The following is a 20670-nucleotide window of genomic DNA, read 5'->3' on the forward strand; positions in this document are numbered from 1 at the left end:
ATGTAATAGGGAAAGTGGCTAGGGTAATAGGAAAGGTAGGGTAGCTAGGAAGCTGGGACTGAGTAGGAGGAAGGAAGGTAGCTTGCACTGGGTAGTAGGAAGGTAACTAGGAAGCTGGCACTGAATACTAGGAAGGAAGGTAGCTAGGACTGGGTAATAGGGTAGGCATGAAGGTGGCTAGGAAGGGAAGGTAGCTGGGAATGGGAAAAGTAGGGTTGTAGGGAAGCTAGGTGAAGGCATTTTCAAAAATGACATTTTTGAAAATGTTTTTACCATCCTAGTCTATTACTTTTTCTAGCTACCTTCCTTTCCTATTCCTATTCCTACTCCTACTGGGTAGTAGAAAATGTAGGGAAGGTGAAGGCATTTTCAAAAACTCCTGGCTACCTTCCTTTGACTGTTTTTCTGATCTACTTTTCTTCCTGCCTTTCCTATTACTTTATTCCTAGCTACCTTCCCTATTACCCAGTCCTAGCTACCTTTCCTATTCCCCAGTTCTACCCCTCTCCTGCATACCTTTCCTATTACCCAAATAATGTTAATTAATGTGGGGATGATGATGACATCCCCACTTTTCCCTGGCGTCCTGGCTCCCCCTTGCCGTGACACGACGTGCATATGGTAGCATTGGATGTGAACCCCAGTCTCCCGCACTAAGGCCAATGGTCTTACCCACTGAGCTATTCCGCTGCTACACATATCATCTTTTCTCCGGGTGCATTTAACCTTTTCATCTGGGCGTTGGACTTTAAATTTCACCTGCCCTGGATAAGAATCAAACCATCAACCTGACCAGATTTGAACACCAGTCTCCCGCACTAATGCCAGTAGCCTTAACCACTGAGTTATGCTGCCTACACATATACCTTTTCTCTGGGCGCATTTAACCTTTTCTTTTGGGTGTTGGACTTTAAAACTCACCTGCCCTGGATAAGGATCAAACCATCAACCTGACCAGATTTGAACCCCAGTGTCCCGCACTAAGGCCAATAGCCTTAACCACTGAGTAATACTGCCTACACATATGGCTTTTTCTCCGGGTGCATTTAACCTTTTCATTTGGGTGTTGGACTTTAAAATTCACCTGCCTTGGATTAGGATCAAACCATCAACCTTAGAATCTTGACACAGCTCTTTAACAGCCTGAGCTATTCCACCTCACTCTTTCACTGTATTTCACAGGGCCTTTCACTCTATCCTCTGGACAGCAGCCTTTAAAATTCACCTGCTCTTGATAAGGATCGAACCACCAACCTTATGCTTTCCAAGCAGGTCTTTAACAGCCTGAGCTATCCTACTTCACACTGCCACTGTGTTTCACAAAGCCTTTCAGTGAACGTCACTAGTGCATGTCAAAAAAACCTTATAAAATGTCTTAGTACTCAAATGTCTTAGTACTTGGACTCAAGGATGAACTGTTAAGATTTTGGTGGTCATAGGTCAAAGGTCAAAGTTATTCCAATCTTATATCAGTATTTTGCAAGAAAAGGATGTATTTTTTTTAACGGTGTGTCTCCCTTTGGACAGAAATGTACCCTCTTTAAAACATGATCACTCTGAATAAAATATTAACAAAATGAATGTATCTCCTTGTGTGTTCCAGGACAAAAAGAAATACCTTGACATCATCCACAGCTACATGGAGGTTCACGGCACAGTGCACGGTACCAGCACTGTGCACCTGCCAAGCTACGTCAAGAACCACGGCATCCTGAGCGGCCGAGACCTCCAGTTCCTCCTCCGAGAAACCAAGGTGAGTCCATCCCGCTGTAAATTGTCTCACATGAAAAAAAAAAAAGACCCTTCAGGGAAATTAAAGTATGAGGATACGGTGCTTATTAGACAGCTATGAAAGCCACAAACCAACTCACGCTTCTTTTAAATGACCAAGAAACTGTGGCCCAGCTAACTTGCAGAATATTGAGGACACACTGTCTTTTCACAAAAAGTCTTTATGTGCAGAGGCTGTGAAACCTGCTCTGAACATTCTTGTAATATAATAAGTGTGTGAGACATACTTTGAAAAGCTTTTCTGAAATGGAGTTATTTCAAAGAAATTTAAAAAATTGGATTGCTCAGATAGAACAGAGAGATTTACAAAAGATAAATAAGACATCAATTTGGCTCATATGCAAAACAACTGCCAAGCGTGACTAAATGCAAAATGTAAGTAATTTGCAGAGTCATTTTTTAGAATATTTGAGTGCTAATGTGTAACTCAAAAGACAAGTTAGAGAGTAAAGATTTAATTCTTGAAAGAGATGGATGATGTTTGGGTGTTAAAGAGTGTGCCGAGTAGCTGCACTTTGTACCGAGTCTGTCCTCGGTTCAGACATCCACAGAAGCACTTCCCCATTCACGTCATGACTTGTCTCTTCGTCTCACTACTCAAACCACTCTTACACACAAAGACAAGGACACAGTCACAGAGACTGCAGCCAGGCTGGATTGTACTGTGTGGAGCGAGCTCTCAACTGAACACACAAATGTTCACAGAATGTGTGTTGAGCTGTTTAAGAACTGAAACTGTGAAGTGGAGAGCATGTTCACCTCCAACTGATTTAAGACTCTCCATCTGCTATAAATCCTTTACTTCGACTTTGAATTGAAATGCATGATATATACAACAAAAACAAAACAATAAATGCCCGAAACAGATCAGTTTTATCTGATGTAGATTAATCTGGGGACATGAAATTGGCAGTTAACAATGATAACAGTGCCAGATTTATCATTCATTTAACCACAACCTTTATTTTTTCCTACTAATGCCAGCAGATTTTTAGAGCTGTGTCTGGCTAGCTAATTAAGCAAACATTAGCTGTGGTTGAAAATGTTGTCTCTGGCTGAGTTTTTAATGTTTCACACTGTCTCATGTTAAATCTAGAACCCTTTTGGAGGGGAATTGATTGCTACATGATATCATGCCAAAAAGCCAAGAAAGAGCCAGATATAAGGCTCAGCTAATGCCGTTTGAGTCAGTGGAGATAATAAGAAAAGCAGGCATGGCTGGTACATGTCAGGATGTCAGGCTTTTTGTACACTGTTATGCAGTTGTGGTTACATGTGATAATTTTGCAGTGAAAATCTGGCAGCCCTAGTTCAACATAACCCTGTTTGGCTGCTGAGTTTTCACTTTAATGTTGGCAGAATCAGTGCGTTTAGGACTAACCAGTGTTTGACTAATGTAAGTCTCTCTTGGGTCCAATTAGTTGGGGTTCTCCTAATCCGATTAAGAGTAAAACAGCTGCTAACTTCAGCTAAAACTCTGATAGTGAGGGAAATGCTTCTTTTAACCTAACCTGTAAGTAATGTCATTAGTTTTTCCTGTGACCTTGGCCTTGGAAGTAACACTGGGTTACTACTGTAGGGAGTGAGTTTTCACTAAATTTATGGAGCCATAGGGGAATAGAATAAAATTACATGGTCCTCCAGAACCTGCCAACAATGCCTGCTGAAGGTGAAAACCATCATTAGTGCTGGCATTGAAAGATGGAGTCTGTCTTTTGGCTCCAGTCGGCATCCTTTTCAGAAGAATAAGGTGGGAGAGAGCTTCGATTTCTCTGGCCTCTGAAACCAGATGCCTTCCCATCGGAGCAGGGAGGGAGGAGGAGGAGAGAGGAGAGAGACATCACACATGAGCTTGGGCAGGGATACAAAGTGCGAAAAAGCCATAGATCATGATTCAGGCAGTTCTAGAAAAAGATGGATTGAGATTTAAACCTCCTTTGTACAGAAACGATTCTGAACAGTGCTTGAGACAAAAATGATTCTCTGCCTGCAGATCCAGCTCTGTACTGAGCACCTAAAACCAAGCAGCCAGGGATGTTGGAGGCACTGACAGAGAGAAGCAAAGATGTGCTCAGCAGTGAAGCAGATCATTAAAGTGTTGAAACCAACTTGCTTAAGACTGGTGCTGCACAAAGAGTGAAATTAGATTTGCTGGATTCATGTAGCCTGGCAGGTTAACTCTCACCAGAGAGGGGATGCAGTATGAACGTCTGTATCCTCTCATTACATGTGGGCCTGCATAGAAACCCCACAAGGAAATGGCCAATTAAATCCGACAACACCCCAACATTTTAGCCACATTGTTGTTTAAGAGCTTCCAAGGAAAACAGGAGGTGTTTTCAACAGGCACAGTTTTCACAACACATTTACTGTTACCTGCAATCAGACTGCCTGAGCTAATTGGCCTCCAGGGGTTTAACTATTGACAGAGTGTATTGTAAAAACACTCCGAATGTAGAGGCGCTTCTGTGAAGAAGAAGAAGAGCGTGTTGCTGTCGGTGTCTGACATTTGATTTTCTCTCAAACAAAATTTCCTGAAATAAACTCTGACGTTCTGTTCTGTAACACGGGAATAGTGTCACTGATCAAACCGCTGAAGTGCAGCAAAGCTGTACGGCGTCATGTTGTACACTGATAGAGTCAAAGGTTTTTGATTTTTCTGACTTTGCTTCTCCTCGTACGTCTGTCTAACACTACCTGGTTAATTGCCTCCTACTGTCTGCTCCTAGTTTGTCTTACATGTGTTTATTTCCTCCCTTTCCCACTCTTCCACACAGCTCTTCCTCTGTCTTACACATCATTATTTTCATCATATTCTGCACAATAGAAAACAAACTGTGGCAGGTGCTGGAATTAGAAATACCAAGAACAAACAGCCTTATTAACTCTCTGGGTCATTAAGCTCAGCGACCGCCATGGTTTAGCCGGCGTGGCATCGGCTGTGCTATGAGATCTTATACTGGAGCACAATAGTGAGCTGGCTCTTTTTGTTTGCATGACAACAGTCCATCTGTTCAGCTCATAAACGTACATTTACAGAGTGAGTGAGTCAAGGGTGGCAGAGGCTCCTCTTGGCGTGTAAACTTCATCAGCGTGTGTGCTCTGCAAACTACTTAAGAGGTCATTGTGGGAGTCTTTATGTTTGTTACCTCGTTAAGTCACTGCCCAGCTCTCTAACTTAACAAAATTCTGTCAATATGATCTGAGATATTGGATACCGGGACTTTCGGGGTGACAGTGACGTTCATGTAATATAGTATGCTGTGACACAACTATGCAAACGACTGATGGGGAATGTGCGAAAGCTTCTGTGAGCCTCTACTGTCTGTGAGAATTGAAAAACTGCTGCTGTATAATGATAGGCAAATGTTTTATGTAAGTACTGTAACATGAAAACACTGTTGAACACTGTCTTCTGTTTCCCAGTGTTTTCATGCAAATTGAAAATGTCTGCAGAGGTCTTATTCAAGTTAAATGAGAGCTACTCCTGCATGTGACGCCTGTAAAATGGAAGCTTCGTTACTGTATGTGTGTCGTATGCAGACGTGCTTGAATTACTCACACATTTAGATAAGAGGAAGTTATTGCACTTGCATGTGGCATTGGCTTTATATCAGGATATAAATATGTCCACTGAGGCAGAATGTTTGAACGGGGGAGGACAAATCAATAGAACGTCAGCTGTGTTGTGGAGCTCTGGATATTAAAGGCAGAACGTTCTGCGTGTATGGCGCTATGACAGAAAACAGCTTTAATGCAGACTAACAATGAGCTTTTTCTTAAAGTCACAATTCTTATTGATTCCTCTTTTTAAATCTCTGACAATCACGTTAAGGAGACGCAGGCATCTTTCTTAATTTCTGCTACATCACTGCTTCTCCTCTCTGTGTGTCCCCCTCCTCATCCCCTCCCCTCATCACTCACTATAAATAGTGGGCGACTGTTTCTCAGCATCGAGGAGCTCTTGCATGCACACACAACGTACGCACACGTAGAGGAAAAATAAGCGTGCTCTGCTGCCACCTGTTGGCAGTGCTGTCTATCAGACTGTGTTCTGTTTCTACGGGCACACACACACCGGCCAGTACAAACACACACATACAGACGAGCCATTGTAGCCATCAAGCTCTGGCCCTCCAGTAAATGAGCCACTAGCTCACTGCCTCCACCTCCACCTCCACTACTTCTACCTCCACCTCTCCCTCCTCTCCCTGTCTCTGGATCTGTCTCACGCCCCTGTGGACAAGCTGCTTCTGGTTGCTGCATGCTACAAATATTTGCTCTTCCAATCCAGGAGGAGCAAACTTGTCATTAAAGCCCCTCCTGTTCTTTATAGATATATACACACAGTGTTTGCTCTAAAGTGCGTGACTGTGGGAAAGGAAAATATTTGCCAACTTTGCAACACAGAGATTGTCTTTTAAATGTCTTTTGAAGTGGTTTTAATGGTTCACATTTATATAAGCCTGCCTCAAGTTTTCTTGCTGAATCTATTCTTCCTGTTTGTCCTGGTATTTTATATCTCTTCCAAACATGCTTCCAGTGAAAATGACCAAATCTCAATAGGATTATAACGTGAGCTAATTTGAGGCTTCAGCATTCTGAGTTTATCAAATCCAGAGAGTATCCTGCACAGTTACAGTCCTTTTTAGTGCAACATTCCCTCTCTGTGCTTCCCAAGACAGTTTCTGTGCTGAGCTGTGGAGGAGGGAGAGACACACAAAGATGAGACGAAAGAAACTGTAGAATACAGTTTAGCACAGGAAGAGATGTGGATTTTGTCTCTTCCATTGGGAACATGTAAGGAAGTGAGCCAGTTTAGTGGCCAGTGTGTACAGGAGGATGATTACAGCAAGCAAAAACTGCTTCAGTGTTCATATGGGTACCTGACTGTTGTGTTAAGACATTAAGCATTAAATATCAATTCAGGCCACAGGTGGCAACTAATATAACAGTAACTTTTTCTTATGTTTGCTTAAACTGTAGTAGTACATGAGACAGATAATTGGCTGGAGCCTATCCCAGTGGACATTAGATGAGAGGTGGGGTACACCCTGGACAGGACAGCAGACTATCACAGGGCTGACACATAGAGACAGACAATCATTCATGCTCACATTTAAACCTACAGGCACTTTAGAGTCCCTAGTTAACCCAACCTGTTTGTCTTGAATGTAGGACCTCACAGAAGGGCCCCAGCTGGCCAGCAGGTTCGAACCCAGAGCCCTCCTGCTGTGAGGGATACAAAAAGGCACTGCATGTCTGTTTCACTTTAACTGGTCACAAGGCACAAAGATTGTGAACCACTGATGTTAGTGGAAGAAACATTTGTGCACAGGATGGCAGCAGGTCGTTAGTAAGTCTTAAATTCACATTTACTAATTGAAGGCCTTTAATTCAGTTTGGATGGGTCTTAAATGTTTTTGTAGTCACGTCACCGTGAGAAGTCTGGTAGGGAACAGACTTCGACACCTGTATGCGCACTGTGCCTCTGTCTTTGCCCCCTTTATACATTTAGATCACGCAATGAGTCTGCATCATTAAACTGAGGCCTTGATAGCCATCCTGCTTGTTAGTTTATTTCTGTGTAAGCGCATATAGTAGACTGTCATCAGCATCAATCTTTTATTTGTGTACTTAAAGAGTATATTTTTTCTTTTGGTGAGTAAAGTTTGGTCTTAAATTCCATTTAAGGTGGTTTTTAAAAAACAAAAAAAGTCTTTAATTTAATACCTGTGGACACCCTGGTGTAACAGTTAGTGATATATCTCAGGTGGTGTATTAATATTGGTTTAAATTAGTCATTTATGATCTTAATCTTTTGCAAGTTTCCCACATTCTCATTGGACTACTTGACTACAGTGTGTTTCCATCCGTAAAATCTCCTCGGTACTCCCTCCTCACCAAACATCTAGTGGCGTTTGGGAGGAATAAACATTAGTGCGGCGTCTTCATATTATTGGCCTTGTTTTTCCTCCCTTGTTTTATAGAGAAAATGTGCTGCCTCCACTGTATTTTGTGCTGATAACATGGGAGGTTTGCTTCAACAAGGGCTAACTGCTGCTATCAGCAAACAACAGAAACTCCTCAACACAGCCAGTGAACTTTTCTCCCCCTGTACCCCTACAGGCTTCTTTGTTATTCTGGTTATTGCAGTAGCTCCCACATGCTGCCTCCTTCCTGCCCTCAGTGTTCAATATGTGCTAGATTTTTTGGTGCATATGGAGGCTTATAGTTTCTCAATATTTTCTCTCCCCTGCAGCTGTTTGTGGGTCTGTCCTTCCCCTATGAGGGTCCCGCCCCTCTGGAGGCCATCGCCAACGGCTGCGCTTTCCTCAACCCCAAATTCAACCCTCCGAAGAGCAGCAAGAACACCGATTTCTTCAAGGGCAAACCCACTCTGAGAGAGGTGAGAGGAGGAGGAGGAGATCTGTGGGGACGCACACTGAGTTTTTACCCTGCAGACTCTTGTGCTCAAGATATGACTATAAAAAAGATGTTTGTTTTTACGACCTCTGCAGCTGACCTCTCAACATCCATATGCTGAGGTGTACATTGGTGAGCCCCATGTGTGGACGGTGGATATCGAGAACTCTGCAGAGGTGGAGAGGGCCATCCGCTCCATCCTCAGCCAGAAGGTAAGCACGGAAAAAACGTTTTGATAATTTCTGGCACGACACAAAACAACAACAATGCAAAGACGTGCTGCAACTCCTGTTTTTTTATCGCTATCAATTAATCTAATGATTATTGTCTTGCTCAAGTGATGCCTTGTTTAGTCTTTAACATATCAAATTATTCAAAAATGCCCATCACAGTTTGTCAAAGCATGCGCTGACATATTCAGAATCCTTGTTTGGTCCGTTCAAACCATCCAGAGACAGAGGATGAGTGAAAGCGCGGGGAAGAGAGATCCAGTTTCGTCTTCACGTCCAGGCCCATGCATATTTAAAGCCCGGGCTCAGGACCTCGTGTTGTGCTGTGCTCCGCAGAGCGAGTCGGAACAATGGCTTTGTTCACTGGACAAGCCTGCGGAGCCTCATATGCTTTGTGATCCGTGGCGAGCTGCAGCCTACCAGGCTCCGGCTTAGCTCACGCCCCCCCACCCCTTCCTCCTCATCTTCCTCCCCGCACACAAAGACATGGAGAAAGCAGCGAGTGACTTGATGCCACAACAAAGGCCTCAGTTGTTGAAGTTTTCTTCTGTAAATCAGAGTCTGTGGAGGACTGAAGACGGTGGTACAAACCACCACGCTGAGCTCACACACACATGCAGTGAAACAAGCTGATGCCTGGCCCTGTAGGTTTATGGTGTGTGACGTCACCACCGGAGTATCTTCCCCTGACACTGTGTGTTCTGTGTTTGTGTGATCAGATTGAGCCCTACCTGCCCTATGAGTTCACCTGTGAGGGGATGCTGCAGAGAGTCAATGCCTTCATTGAGAACCAGGTACTGCCTGTACATCCATCAGCTCTTTATTAACATAGTGAGACTTTGATTTTCTCATGTGTTCATGCTCAGGATAAAGTCAAATCAGAATCTTAGTTCACTGAGACTTGATTATAGCTGGATGAAAATCCAAATCTCCTCTGAAAGACTACAAGGGCAAACAATGACTTAAATCTCTGCTGACAACCAGCATCAACAGCTCTGCAGCACTGCTCTGCTGGCATCATCGTCACTGCTGAGCAGTTGAAAATATGAGGGGTGGGTGGGGGGGCCAGAAAGATGTGAAAGCCAAAAACTCAGCTGCTGTTGAGTCACTTTCATAGCTTAGTAAACCTGTCAACACAATGGAGATGTGTAATAAAAATATTCTGTGGTGGGACTGTAAAAGAAAAAGCATGTCATGTTTCTCCTCAGCACACACAGAAATAAAACCTCAGTTTGATTTTTTGGGACAGTCTGACAGAGAGAGAGTTACATATCAACATTTTTAAATATGTACGATGGATATAACTAATATACCACAAACACGACAAAAAAATACAAGATCAGTACGATCAAAGCTTGACTGTGGTGCAGTGGTTGGTTGCTGCTGTACTCTAATTGTATGACCCATGTTGTGTTGTCAGGACTTCTGCCACGGTCAGGTGATGTGGCCTCCTCTCAGCGCCCTGCAGGTCAAACTGGCTGATCCAGGCCGCTCCTGTAAGCAGGTCTGTCAGGAGGAGCAGCTCATCTGCGAGCCGTCCTTCTTCCAGCACCTCAACAAGGACAAAGACCTGGCCAGGTGGGACACACACACAGACACACTGATCAGCCATGACATTAGAAACACTGACAGGTGACGTCAGTGACAGTGATGGTCTTGTTTCAGTTCAGTGTTCTGCTGGGAAACCTTGGGCCCTGGCATTCATGTGGATGCTACTTGACACGCACCACTGCACCACCCACGTGAAACTGTCACAGATCAAGTACACCATCACATGGCAGGACAATGCACCATGTCGCACTGCAAACATTGCTCAGGAATGACATTAGGAAGTTGACAGACAGCTTAAAAGGCATCAACCTTTCCTCCGCATTCCCCAGATCTTTATCTGATGGAGCATCACTCAAACACCACCACAGGGCTCTGTGTCCACGCCTCGACAGGTCAAAGGAGGAGGCCCCACTGTGGATCAGACCTGGCTCTGACCTTTCGAGGCATGGACACAGGACCTCTGTGGTGATGTTTAAGTCCTGTGGTCACATGATTGCACAATCAGATTAGGATCTGGGAAACATGGAGGCCAGGTTGACACCTTGAGCTCTTTGTCACGTTCCTCAAGATGTTCCTGAACAGGCTTTGCAGCTTTTCTTTGCTCATTGTCCTGCTGTCACTGCCATTAAAGAATGCTGTTACCATGAGGAGGGGTGCTTGATTTGTTCTGGTGGGAGGTGCGTATGAAGTGGAATTCACATGAATGCCAGGACCCAAAGTTTCCTAGCAGAACATTGCACTGTAGTGTAGTAAATTATGAATCATTAATAACTTCACCTGTCAGTGGTTTTAATGTTGTGGCTGATGACAGTTCTAGTTGTTATTTCTAAAAGTGGCCATTAGGTGGCAGCATACTGCAGATTTGAATTCATAAGTACAGTTTGTCATCCAAAGAGGAGACTTTAATAAACTGCAGTGCTCTGTTAAAGCCACTAGGGGGCCCCGCTTGTTCAGTGTGATAAAGGGGTCAGGGCTCATGACTGATGCTGAAGAACATCACTTTAGTTGACTGTGTGTGTTCAGCTTCTCCCTCTCTGACTCTGCTCACTCTGATTCACACATAAATAAACAGTCATTAGGCAGAGGGACTGAAGGAAATGTCTGCGTGTGTCTCAGGTTTGGCGTGGACTGTCAGACGGTGGAGTCCAGCGCCGACACAGTGGTCCCGGCCTACAGCGAAACTCGCCGCCACTGCATCTTCCAGTCTGACCTGCTGCTGTTCAGCTGCGCCGGCGCCCACCAGTCATTGCGACGCATCTGCCCCTGCCGTGACTACATGAAGGGCCAGGTGGCGTTGTGCAAAGACTGCCTATAGCACCAACACACAGGCTGATTGGGGGGGGGGCCTGACAGAGGCTCTGGGGGGTTAAATGAAGTTGGAGCAGCTTAACATGTGTGTGAGTGTGTTTGAGAGACATGCAACTGTCGAACACACACAACAGACTTTTTCCATTCATGGGACAGCGTATGTTCATCATATTTATTGTTTCCTCCAGCTGCTGGAAGTGAAGCAGCCAATCGGAACATCCGTCAACCCTCTGATTCACCGGTGGTGGCGCCGCGACTCCTGGAAGCCGTGTAAAATTACTTGAATCAACAAAGGGAGTCGTCTTAGACTTACACACTGCAGCAGATGAGCTCTCTGCTGCGTCCTTGGAAGACTGCACATATCAGTGACTGCCTGTTTGTCTTCAGGTTCATCAGGGCAGCGAGGGACCAAGGAGACTCAGCCGCCCCTTCCTGACAGCCGCCCCGCCCCCTCCATCCACCTCCCCTTGGTTTAAATCTTAAACTGTTTATCCTTTAGGTAGGTTTGCACTGGACTGGCATGCCTGAAGGCCCACATACATACACACACACACAAACACACACACACACACACACACACACGGGGCCAAAATGGCGGCTAAAGAAGAACCCAGTTTTACACTGTAACCAACTCGTTCCTCTCCTCCGGACAGAGGTGATGAGAGTGGACATGTAACGTAGATATCTAGATTTTTATTCTGGAGGATTTAGCATTTCCTGACACACACCCCAGACTTAAAGCGATCCTCATTCCCCCGTTGAAAGACAGGAAAGTCCAAGTTTCATACGTTCACTTTTAAATTGCACACTTGTTTTAAACAACTGATGATTTATTTAACAGAGAGTTGAGTGTGTGTGTTTCTACAAGAGGCCAGTAGAGGAGTGTTTTTGTTTGACTGTTTCAGCACACCATCCGGTACTACGCACACACCAAGAGGTGAGGATCAGGGAGGGGGCGAGGGTCGTTCTCTGTAGCTGAAGCTGCTGCGTACAGGGTCGCCGTGTCGTAGGATTTTGTGACGTTGTGTTGTAGATGATAGAGCGTCGTCAGTAGCAGTGGTAACAACTAGATGCACTGCAGCCCAGGCGGGGAAGCCTTAACGCGTTTTCCAAAGACGCCACAGCCTGCAGAGAAACATGCTTGTCCGTGTCTTTATGTACACAGAAATACAAAAAAGCAGCCATGCTCATTTCCCATCGACGAGACACAAGCTGGAAATCTTTTAAAGCAACCTATAAGTAACAAAGACATGCCAACGACGTGTTCCTGCAACGCAAAACCTAGCAACTCCATTTCCTTTCCATAATTGTTAGGATAATAATTTGCCTGCAGATTTGCAAAGAAAAAAATTCAGATAAAATTCGTAGTTCTTGTGTTGAATGGAACAAATGCACTACGGTAATCTATTCGCAGAGGTTTAACAAGATATTAGTAACACTGTATATTGTTCATATGGGTTTTAAAGTTTCTTTTTTATTTATTTTGTATACAGATCTTTATCTCTGTTTGCTGGAAGTCTTTGTTTTTTTATTTATAGGAGGGTGTCTTTTTTTCCTTTTATAGATTTTTATTTATGGAGAGTAATTTAAAAAAAACAAACAAAAAAAGCTTGCCTGTCTTCAAGTGTATGACTGAGAGTGGGAGGCTTTGTCCGCTTCTGTTCAGCTCTCAGCAGTGATGTGGAGACAAGTTATATTTAGGGCCCAGACTCTGAGCCCAGATGAATTGCTTTGCATTTTAAAAGATGATGTTTAGCAATTAGAAGAATGCAATTTGATATTTTATTCCTTAAAAAGCTGAAGAATTGCATGAGGATTGGTTTTAAAGTAAAATCATTTGTCTTAAATTATTTTAGTCAGGTTTTAACTGCAGAAGTCTTTTCATCATCACTGTTAAATAATACTGCACCCACAAAATCATCATTTGTATAGGAGTGATTTGTTTTCCTCACATGCTTCCACAGTAAACAGAATCCAAAAAAGGCGAACAGTCTTCATGAATTGAAGAGAGACTGCGTTTAACAGCAAAACTACATCCAATCATCTGATTACAGACTTTCACACAACACATGTAATATCCCATCGTGTGCTCAGGGCTTCCCAAACACATGCATGTTTAATAACATTTCACATGCAACATTACAAAACACTGCCACCTAGCAGTAGCGTGCCCTGAGTACATGTGGACCCAGGCTGGATAAGGTAAGGTACAACTTTAATGTCCCTGTGGGGCAATTTGATTTGATGAGACTGTTTGCACTGACCTGTTTTAAATTATAATGTTTTAGTGACAGCATGTGTCAGGGAGGCACTGAGCGTACGACTGGAGTCCTGATTTCTTAAAGTTTCTTTTTTACCTGGCTCTATGTGAAGAAGTCATCACCCCCTTGTTAAATCACGAATTAACTGTGATTAACCACATTTTTTGGAAAGCTGAGTTCAATTTCACGAGACACACTCAGGCCTGATTACTAGGTGTGTATCCCGTTACATCCAGCGTAAAACTAACACAGCATTATGTAAAAAGAACATCATACCAACAGTCAAACATGGTGGCGGTTGTGTGATGGTCTGGGGCTGCTTTGCTGCTTCAGGACCTGGACCACTCGCTGTAATTGATGGTACCATGAATTCTGCTCTCTACCAGAAAATCCTGAAGGAGAATGACCTCAAGCTCAAGCCAATTGGGTTATGCAGCAGACCTGAAATGACCCGAAACAGACCAGCAGGTCCACCTCTGAATGGCTGAGTGGCCTAGTCTAAGTCCGGACTTAAATCTGATGTAAAAGACTCATCGCCAGTTAGTGCAAACAATTGATTGCAGTTGTTGTCGCCAAGGGTGGTGCAACCAGTTATTAGGTTTCAGGGGCAAATACTTTTTCACACAGGGCCATGTAGGTTTGGATAGCTTTTTCCCTTAATAAATGAAATTATCATCATTAAGTATGACAAATAAGCAAAAAATTAAGAAATCAGGAAGGGGGTAAATACGTTTTCACAGCACTGTATGTGTTGATACAGTCTTACTGTTGTTAAACGCAGTCGTTCATGAAGCACATTCGCTTTTTCTGGATTTTCTGTTCGTCATGGAGGCATGAGTTCAAGAAAACTCCCAGTGAGTAAGTGATTTACACATGATCACTCTGCAGGTGAAGTACTCATAAAGATGGACAGCAGTGGACAAAACGCCTCATGTTATTGTGAACGCCAGCAGGAGCCTCATACACTTTGTGCTTTGATTTCCAATCTCAGTTTTTCTGTTTGCACATGTGTAAATTCAGACTGAATGACAACTGTACTTTGTCGCTGTGTCTGCTCAGACTGTTTTTATGTTTTCTTTTTGTTTTTTTTTACTTTTGTAAACAGGTCAGTGATCTGCTGCCAAGTTAGTGTTTTAAAGAACATGATGTGCCTTTTCATGGTTAACTTTGGTTCTGCTTCTGTTTCGTTATCAGTGAGCTGTTTGGGCCTGACAGTTGGCCATGGCGTGTCAGGTCAGCGTCACTTGAACCTAAAAAAAGAAAAAGAAAAAGCTCACACCCTCGTGATCGAGCCTTCAGTCCCAAATTTAACTCCACAGGTCCACAGGTCAGCTAAAGGAATCTGTTGTCTGTTTACTGAATCAGTTTTATGAAATCATTTTATTTATTCTGATCTATCTCCTATTTAATACAATTATAATCAGTCCAAACCTTGTGATCTGTTAAACTGGGTCAAGTTGCTCTGGTTTGGAGAAGTGTGGTGACAGGATGAGAAAGGATAACACCAGTGTTCATTCAGCTAACTGGATTATACAGGATAGGATTTTTCTATCTTTGAAACTTAAGTTAAGACAGGACAAGCAGTTGGATATTTTTCTGTCATGACGCCCCTTGTGAGGAGTCAGATTAATGCAGAACATGTGTGAAGCATCTGATTTACTCACAGCCCTGTGTTGTGTTGCTCCCCTGCATGACACCTCCTGCAGTGTGGGCTCAGACTCTACAAAGGTTGAAGCAGTGACACAGTTAAGAAACAACAGTGGTGTTATCCTTTCATTTTAAAGATATGGCTCATGATATTCTACAGTTTTGTCAGTCTGTGACTCAATACTTCCCCAACAGGAAGGAACGTGTAGAATATCGCCAGACTTATCTGAATCCACAGTGAAACTTGGCTTCAGTTGTTCAAACCTTTGTCGTCGGAGTGAAAGCCTTATTTCCTTTGTGTCAGTCTAAGCATGCTGTCCATCAATTATCAGCTGTTTGATTTCAAGGAAACTAAATAATTTCCTCACCATATCTGTCTGTGTTAACCTCGGCATCAAATGTCTCCACTGTATAAAACAACACATGCTACTTAGTCATCCGAACATGTACCAATCTTTGTGTTTCAATCTCGACCTTGTTTGAATCTGTCCGTCAGCATCTTAGCATCCAGTGACTGAAACAACAGAGTGGTGATGATTGTGGTCCAAGCAGCGGAAGGCGAATAACGCAATGACAACATTTTCTTTTTTTGTTTTCACAGTCCTTTGACGAGTAAGAGGGATATAACTTTATTTTTAAATAAACCTTTTTTCTGTGACAAAAGGCTCCGACTCTGGTTTATATTTGTGTTACATCACAGCAATACAGATTCAGTATTTACACGGGCACAGGAGAGTACAGTCGGCGCGGGCTGAGGAGCAGCTCCAGCCCCACAGTGTGTGTGTATGTGTGTGTTTACAAGTCCAACAAATCAAACAATACTGAGCAGGAGTTGCATCTGAGCCTCACACACACACTTCAGGCACAAATATAACTCCAGAAAATAACACTTATGTATTCAAATAAAAGTCCTCAAATATGATTAAACACAAACCGGCACAGCAGCATGTGTGGGCGCCGTACGAACTGGTCTCAGCACAGTGTGTACATTCAGTTACAGTCACTGCAGCAAACACACACTTGAGGAAAACATACAAACAGCTCAAACTCCACCTGATCATTACATTCATGTCCCACAGTCACCAACACAGCAGTAACATTAAGGCTTTGGAGTAAATACAGGCTGTTGTTAAGTTAGTCAGACGTTAGTTCATATCGATCAACTGCCTCGTTCTAAATGCCTGTGAGCATTAAACTCCTAATTTTGTGCTTTTACATCAACATCAATGTGTTTGACTGTGATCGCTCCACAAGTCAACATGCTTAGATTAACAGAGAACTACAGCGCTCCCTTTTAAATGCCAAAACAAACAGCAGCTCCAGATAAGAGCGCACGTATATTGACTCCTGACACAGTGTCAAGAAGATGACTGTTGACTTGACTGTTGTCCAAAACCATCACTGCAGTGTGTGTGCGCCCGTTTCACTGATGTGGAGCCAATAACATGATCAGATAACCATAAGGAAACAGAAAAAACTAACATGGCTCACATAGACGTCCTATGACAGTGTAAACCTCAGAGCAGTGTGGTGGATTCACGCCAACGTCTCCCTATCAATAACAAATGGAGCAAGCGGGACAGCGGAGTCCTTCACAGTATGATATTAAAGTATTTACTAATTCACAGCTGGCGGACAGATGCACAGTGAAATGGAGACACGACTAAGAAAAACTTCCTGCACACTGTCAGTTCAGCCCAGACATGTTTCAGTCATGGTCCGTCATCAGGCATCAAGACAAGAGGAAAGGCACCAAACAGTTTCATTTATAACCACTGCATACGCACAAAATAAGGGCTGGAAATGTGCGTACGCCACTTTCTACACATAAGTCTGAACATTCTGGAGACGGTAAATGTGCGTCGGATGGTGAGGTGGTGAACTGAAGTCAGGTTGTGGAAATTAGATGTGAGAGGAATCATATCTATAATCATCTCTCACACATTTAAATTCGCTTCAGATCACGTTTCTTATAGATCTACTTCGTAAACATTCAAATGCAGCAGTGTCACCTTAAATCTCAAATCATACCCTGCTCAATATGTCATTCAGCCAGAAACAGACGTCCATCAGGACATCTGATTAGCCATGGTCACCACTCACATGACCAGTTCTTACACTGAATCTCAAACAAACTGGCAACAAAAGCGTTGAAGCGTGTACCACAAAGCAAGTCCGACAGAGTCAGGCTTTGTTTGTGTAAGGTGGCTCGACAAAGACTAAAAACCACAGACATCTATAACAGGTGCCATCAGGGTGGCTATCAACTGTCTTAGTTAAAGCAGGTTTTCTTCCTCAGGCTCTTCGAAGGTGGCATTCAATGCGTCATTTGACTCAACTACCACACAAAAAAGATTGATTGTGTGTCACCTACTGCGACCTTTGAATATTAAAGCAAAAAGCAACACTGTGACTGCATGCACTCTGTTTTACGAGGATTATTTGGCCAAATCAAGGTGAGCTTTTTAGCCGATTTCAGTCCGAAACTCTCAACAACTGGTCTGGACAAGGTTAAGTCTGCAGCATAAGTTGCCATGGTGATCTAGCCAGCTTAAAAGAGAGCCATGTAACATCAAAAACTCTGACTTTAGATTCACCATCCTTTGCTAACCCACTAAACTGGCTTCGTAGTACACCCCTCTGTGTTCAAGCATCCAAACAAAAAAGGAGGAAAAATACTTAATCTCTACATCAAACCAGACTAAATCTCAACACGTGAGGACGAGCCCTCTTTTGTCACAAGCTGACTCACTCAACTAAAATAAACAACAGTATATGGAAATCTGCAACATCAGCGATCAAAGTAAGGTAAATAAATGTGTAACATACGTTCTGTGGAGGCGTTGAAGGGCACAGAAAGAAGACATCAGCTTTGGGAACAGAGACAGAGTGAGCACATGGGCCAGCTCGTTAAGTCTGGGAGGCCCAGGTGACACAGATCAACAGATGACCCTCCACTGTCTCTGTGATTAGTCACCAAACACTGCGGGTAACACTACACAAATCCTGGTTCTTTTGCATTTCATTATAATATAAAGTTGTTTGTTATTGTGACTCTGATGCCTGATGAAGGGCGCTGGCAGTGTGCAGGAACTGATATTCATTCAAAACAAAAGCTTTCTTTGACCTCATGTGTCTGTACTTAGCTGTATTAGATACACATTCACATATAGTCACATGTACAGCAGGCAGGTACCTCTTCTGGTCAGTAGATGGCGCACGGTGTCAATGTACAAATGATATTCTCAGGTTTGTCACTTGAACTTCAAACACAAAAAAAAGCCACTGAGCTCCTTTCTGTCATTTTCCTTGTGTAACATTTCCAGTCAGGTCATGACTCTCTGTAACTGGGTGCCAGAAACACTGATTTCTATCCTGTGCTGTGAGCTGGCGCTGGCATGATGCTGCTGAAACACTGCCCACTGGAGGCTCCTGCTCCCGCCACAACAGTCTAGATAAATACTGTAAACAGCAAATCACATGGTGCTGAGCCTCTGTGCTTGTGTACCTGCTCTGTAAGCCAAATGGGCCTTGTATTGATATATCCTCTGTGGTCATAAAAAAAGTAAAACACCATAAATCCTGCGCTGCTACATCAGCTACATCAATCAGCTTCACCTGCCACTCTGCGACATTTTATAGCACAGCTGAGCAAAGGCCTCTAGGAACCATGGGAAAATAAACTGCTGTGTTTTGACAGGGCGATGAGGTGTAACCGAGGTACTGTACATCAACTGGCTGTACAAAAATCTGTTGCTTCTGAAGAGTTATAGACTCTCGAGGTCCAAGTGCCTCCTGTACGAGCTCGTCTCTCTCTTCTACAACTGTGTCAACAACTTTTTCACCTTAGTTAAACTCCCTTTGCCTTCATAACGCTCTTGTTTGAATATGGAGGCATGAAGGAACAGACTCTTTTAAAAGACAGATAAATATATTATATGTACACCAAATTGTAAAACACTTAAAAGGCGGCAAGAATGTCATCATCGGTCCGGATCCTCAGTTCAAATCTTTGAATGGGAGGACAGTACAGACACCACTGGCACCTCGAGGACTGAATGTGATAGTCTGTGGAGAGACTGTTCCTCTCCTGTCAGTCAGTCAGTCAGTCAGCCCCCTTCCATCCCTCCTCTGCTCCCTCTCTCTGTTCCTCCGCGTTCTGTTACTCAAAGCGCTCATAGTTCCTGGTTTGTCGGATCCGTGGCACCATGTCGAGCAGCAGCCTGCAGCAGAGGAGGAGAAGAAGAAAAACTGAGCTGATGCAAACACTTTGATCCCCCTAATAAAACATCCAATTCCGACTTAGTGAGACGCTGCACAGACATAAGTTAATTTTAGGTTTTCGGTGTAGCTCAGGGCAGAAAATCTCACTGCATCTGCTGTAAAGAAAAATGTTCATGAGAGCGCACATTTGAAGAGTAATGTGCTTGATTTTTAGAGACATCATGGGGTGGGCCCTGTATCGAATATACTAGATTTATTGCGGCTTGTTCCACGTGGGATGTATAAAATGACTATATTGCAAACATCGACTATAAGTTGTCGAGTCATGTTTTTGAGCCACCAGCATGAGATTTACTTCAGCATTTTGGTTCTCTCACTCTCACAGGATATGTCAAACAAACTCCCTTCTCAGTGATAGCGTGAGCAGACGTATTTTGCGACCATGGAGTACCAGTGCGATTTGCAAATATTATCAATATATGAATTAGAGGGCTGTTAGTTTGTGTCCAGCTTACAGTGAATAAATCCTCACGTTTCATGGCGCTGAGGTAACAGTTTAATTTTAAACAAGTTTTATATAGTGTGAGCAGACTAGCATGTGTTATTGTATCTGCAGGGCTCCTGACCGCGTCTAATTAGTCACATGAAGCACTTGTGTAACTTGCAAATATTAGAGCCAGGTGCTTTGGAAAAAATGCACCAGTGGTTCTGCTTAGACATATTTCATTATAACAGTACTTAATTAAACCAGTAACCAGTAATTTATTTAACTCTATTAGAACAGTGCTTTATTTTAATTTATTATAACAGCACATTTTAATTTTATTATAACAGTATTGAATTAACTTTATTGTAACACAACTTTAATTTTATTGTAAATGTAGTTTATTTAGTAGTTAAGTTTTTTAGTTGTCTACAGTAGTTTATAGAGGAAATATCATAATATCAAGATATATATCATGTGTTGCGATACAGCCTAAAAATATTGCGATATTATATATGGGCCTTAACGCACAGCCCAATGTCATCATTAATTACAAACAAGGCTGAGTAATTGTTCTTTTTGTGAGTTTATAATTCAAATTCATGGACTAAAATACACAATTCTATCATCACTGTAAATATATTCACAAATACTGTTAAAAAGAAAAAAAATATTCTAAGTTTATGTCCAAATACTGACACATGGAGGCTCCATATTTAATCCTCACACACCAAGTGCTACCACTAGC

General features: G+C 43.0%; 2 protein-coding genes across 3 annotated transcripts in view; one reads left to right on the forward strand and one right to left on the reverse strand.

Moving 5' to 3' along the window:
• mgat5 (alpha-1,6-mannosylglycoprotein 6-beta-N-acetylglucosaminyltransferase) overlaps nucleotides 1–15877 on the forward strand; it is an 86682-nt gene extending 70805 nt beyond the window's left edge. For both annotated transcript variants that reach the window (XM_033615532.2, XM_033615533.2), the window contains exons 12-17: nucleotides 1604–1753; nucleotides 8054–8200; nucleotides 8313–8429; nucleotides 9167–9241; nucleotides 9868–10025; nucleotides 11115–15877. In XM_033615532.2, the coding sequence (XP_033471423.1) occupies nucleotides 1604–1753; nucleotides 8054–8200; nucleotides 8313–8429; nucleotides 9167–9241; nucleotides 9868–10025; nucleotides 11115–11313 (846 nt within the window). In that variant the 3' untranslated portion in view covers nucleotides 11314–15877. The remainder of the gene's footprint in view (nucleotides 1–1603; nucleotides 1754–8053; nucleotides 8201–8312; nucleotides 8430–9166; nucleotides 9242–9867; nucleotides 10026–11114) is intronic.
• Nucleotides 15309–20670, reverse strand: part of LOC117249804 (transmembrane protein 163a) — a 34550-nt gene continuing 29188 nt past the window's right edge. The window contains exon 8 of the mRNA XM_033615534.2: nucleotides 15309–19437. Coding sequence (XP_033471425.2) covers nucleotides 19377–19437 — 61 coding nt within the window. The 3' untranslated portion in view covers nucleotides 15309–19376. The remainder of the gene's footprint in view (nucleotides 19438–20670) is intronic.

This window comes from Epinephelus lanceolatus, chromosome 24 (assembly GCF_041903045.1).
Source record: "Epinephelus lanceolatus isolate andai-2023 chromosome 24, ASM4190304v1, whole genome shotgun sequence".
Lineage (NCBI taxonomy): Eukaryota > Metazoa > Chordata > Actinopteri > Perciformes > Serranidae > Epinephelus > Epinephelus lanceolatus.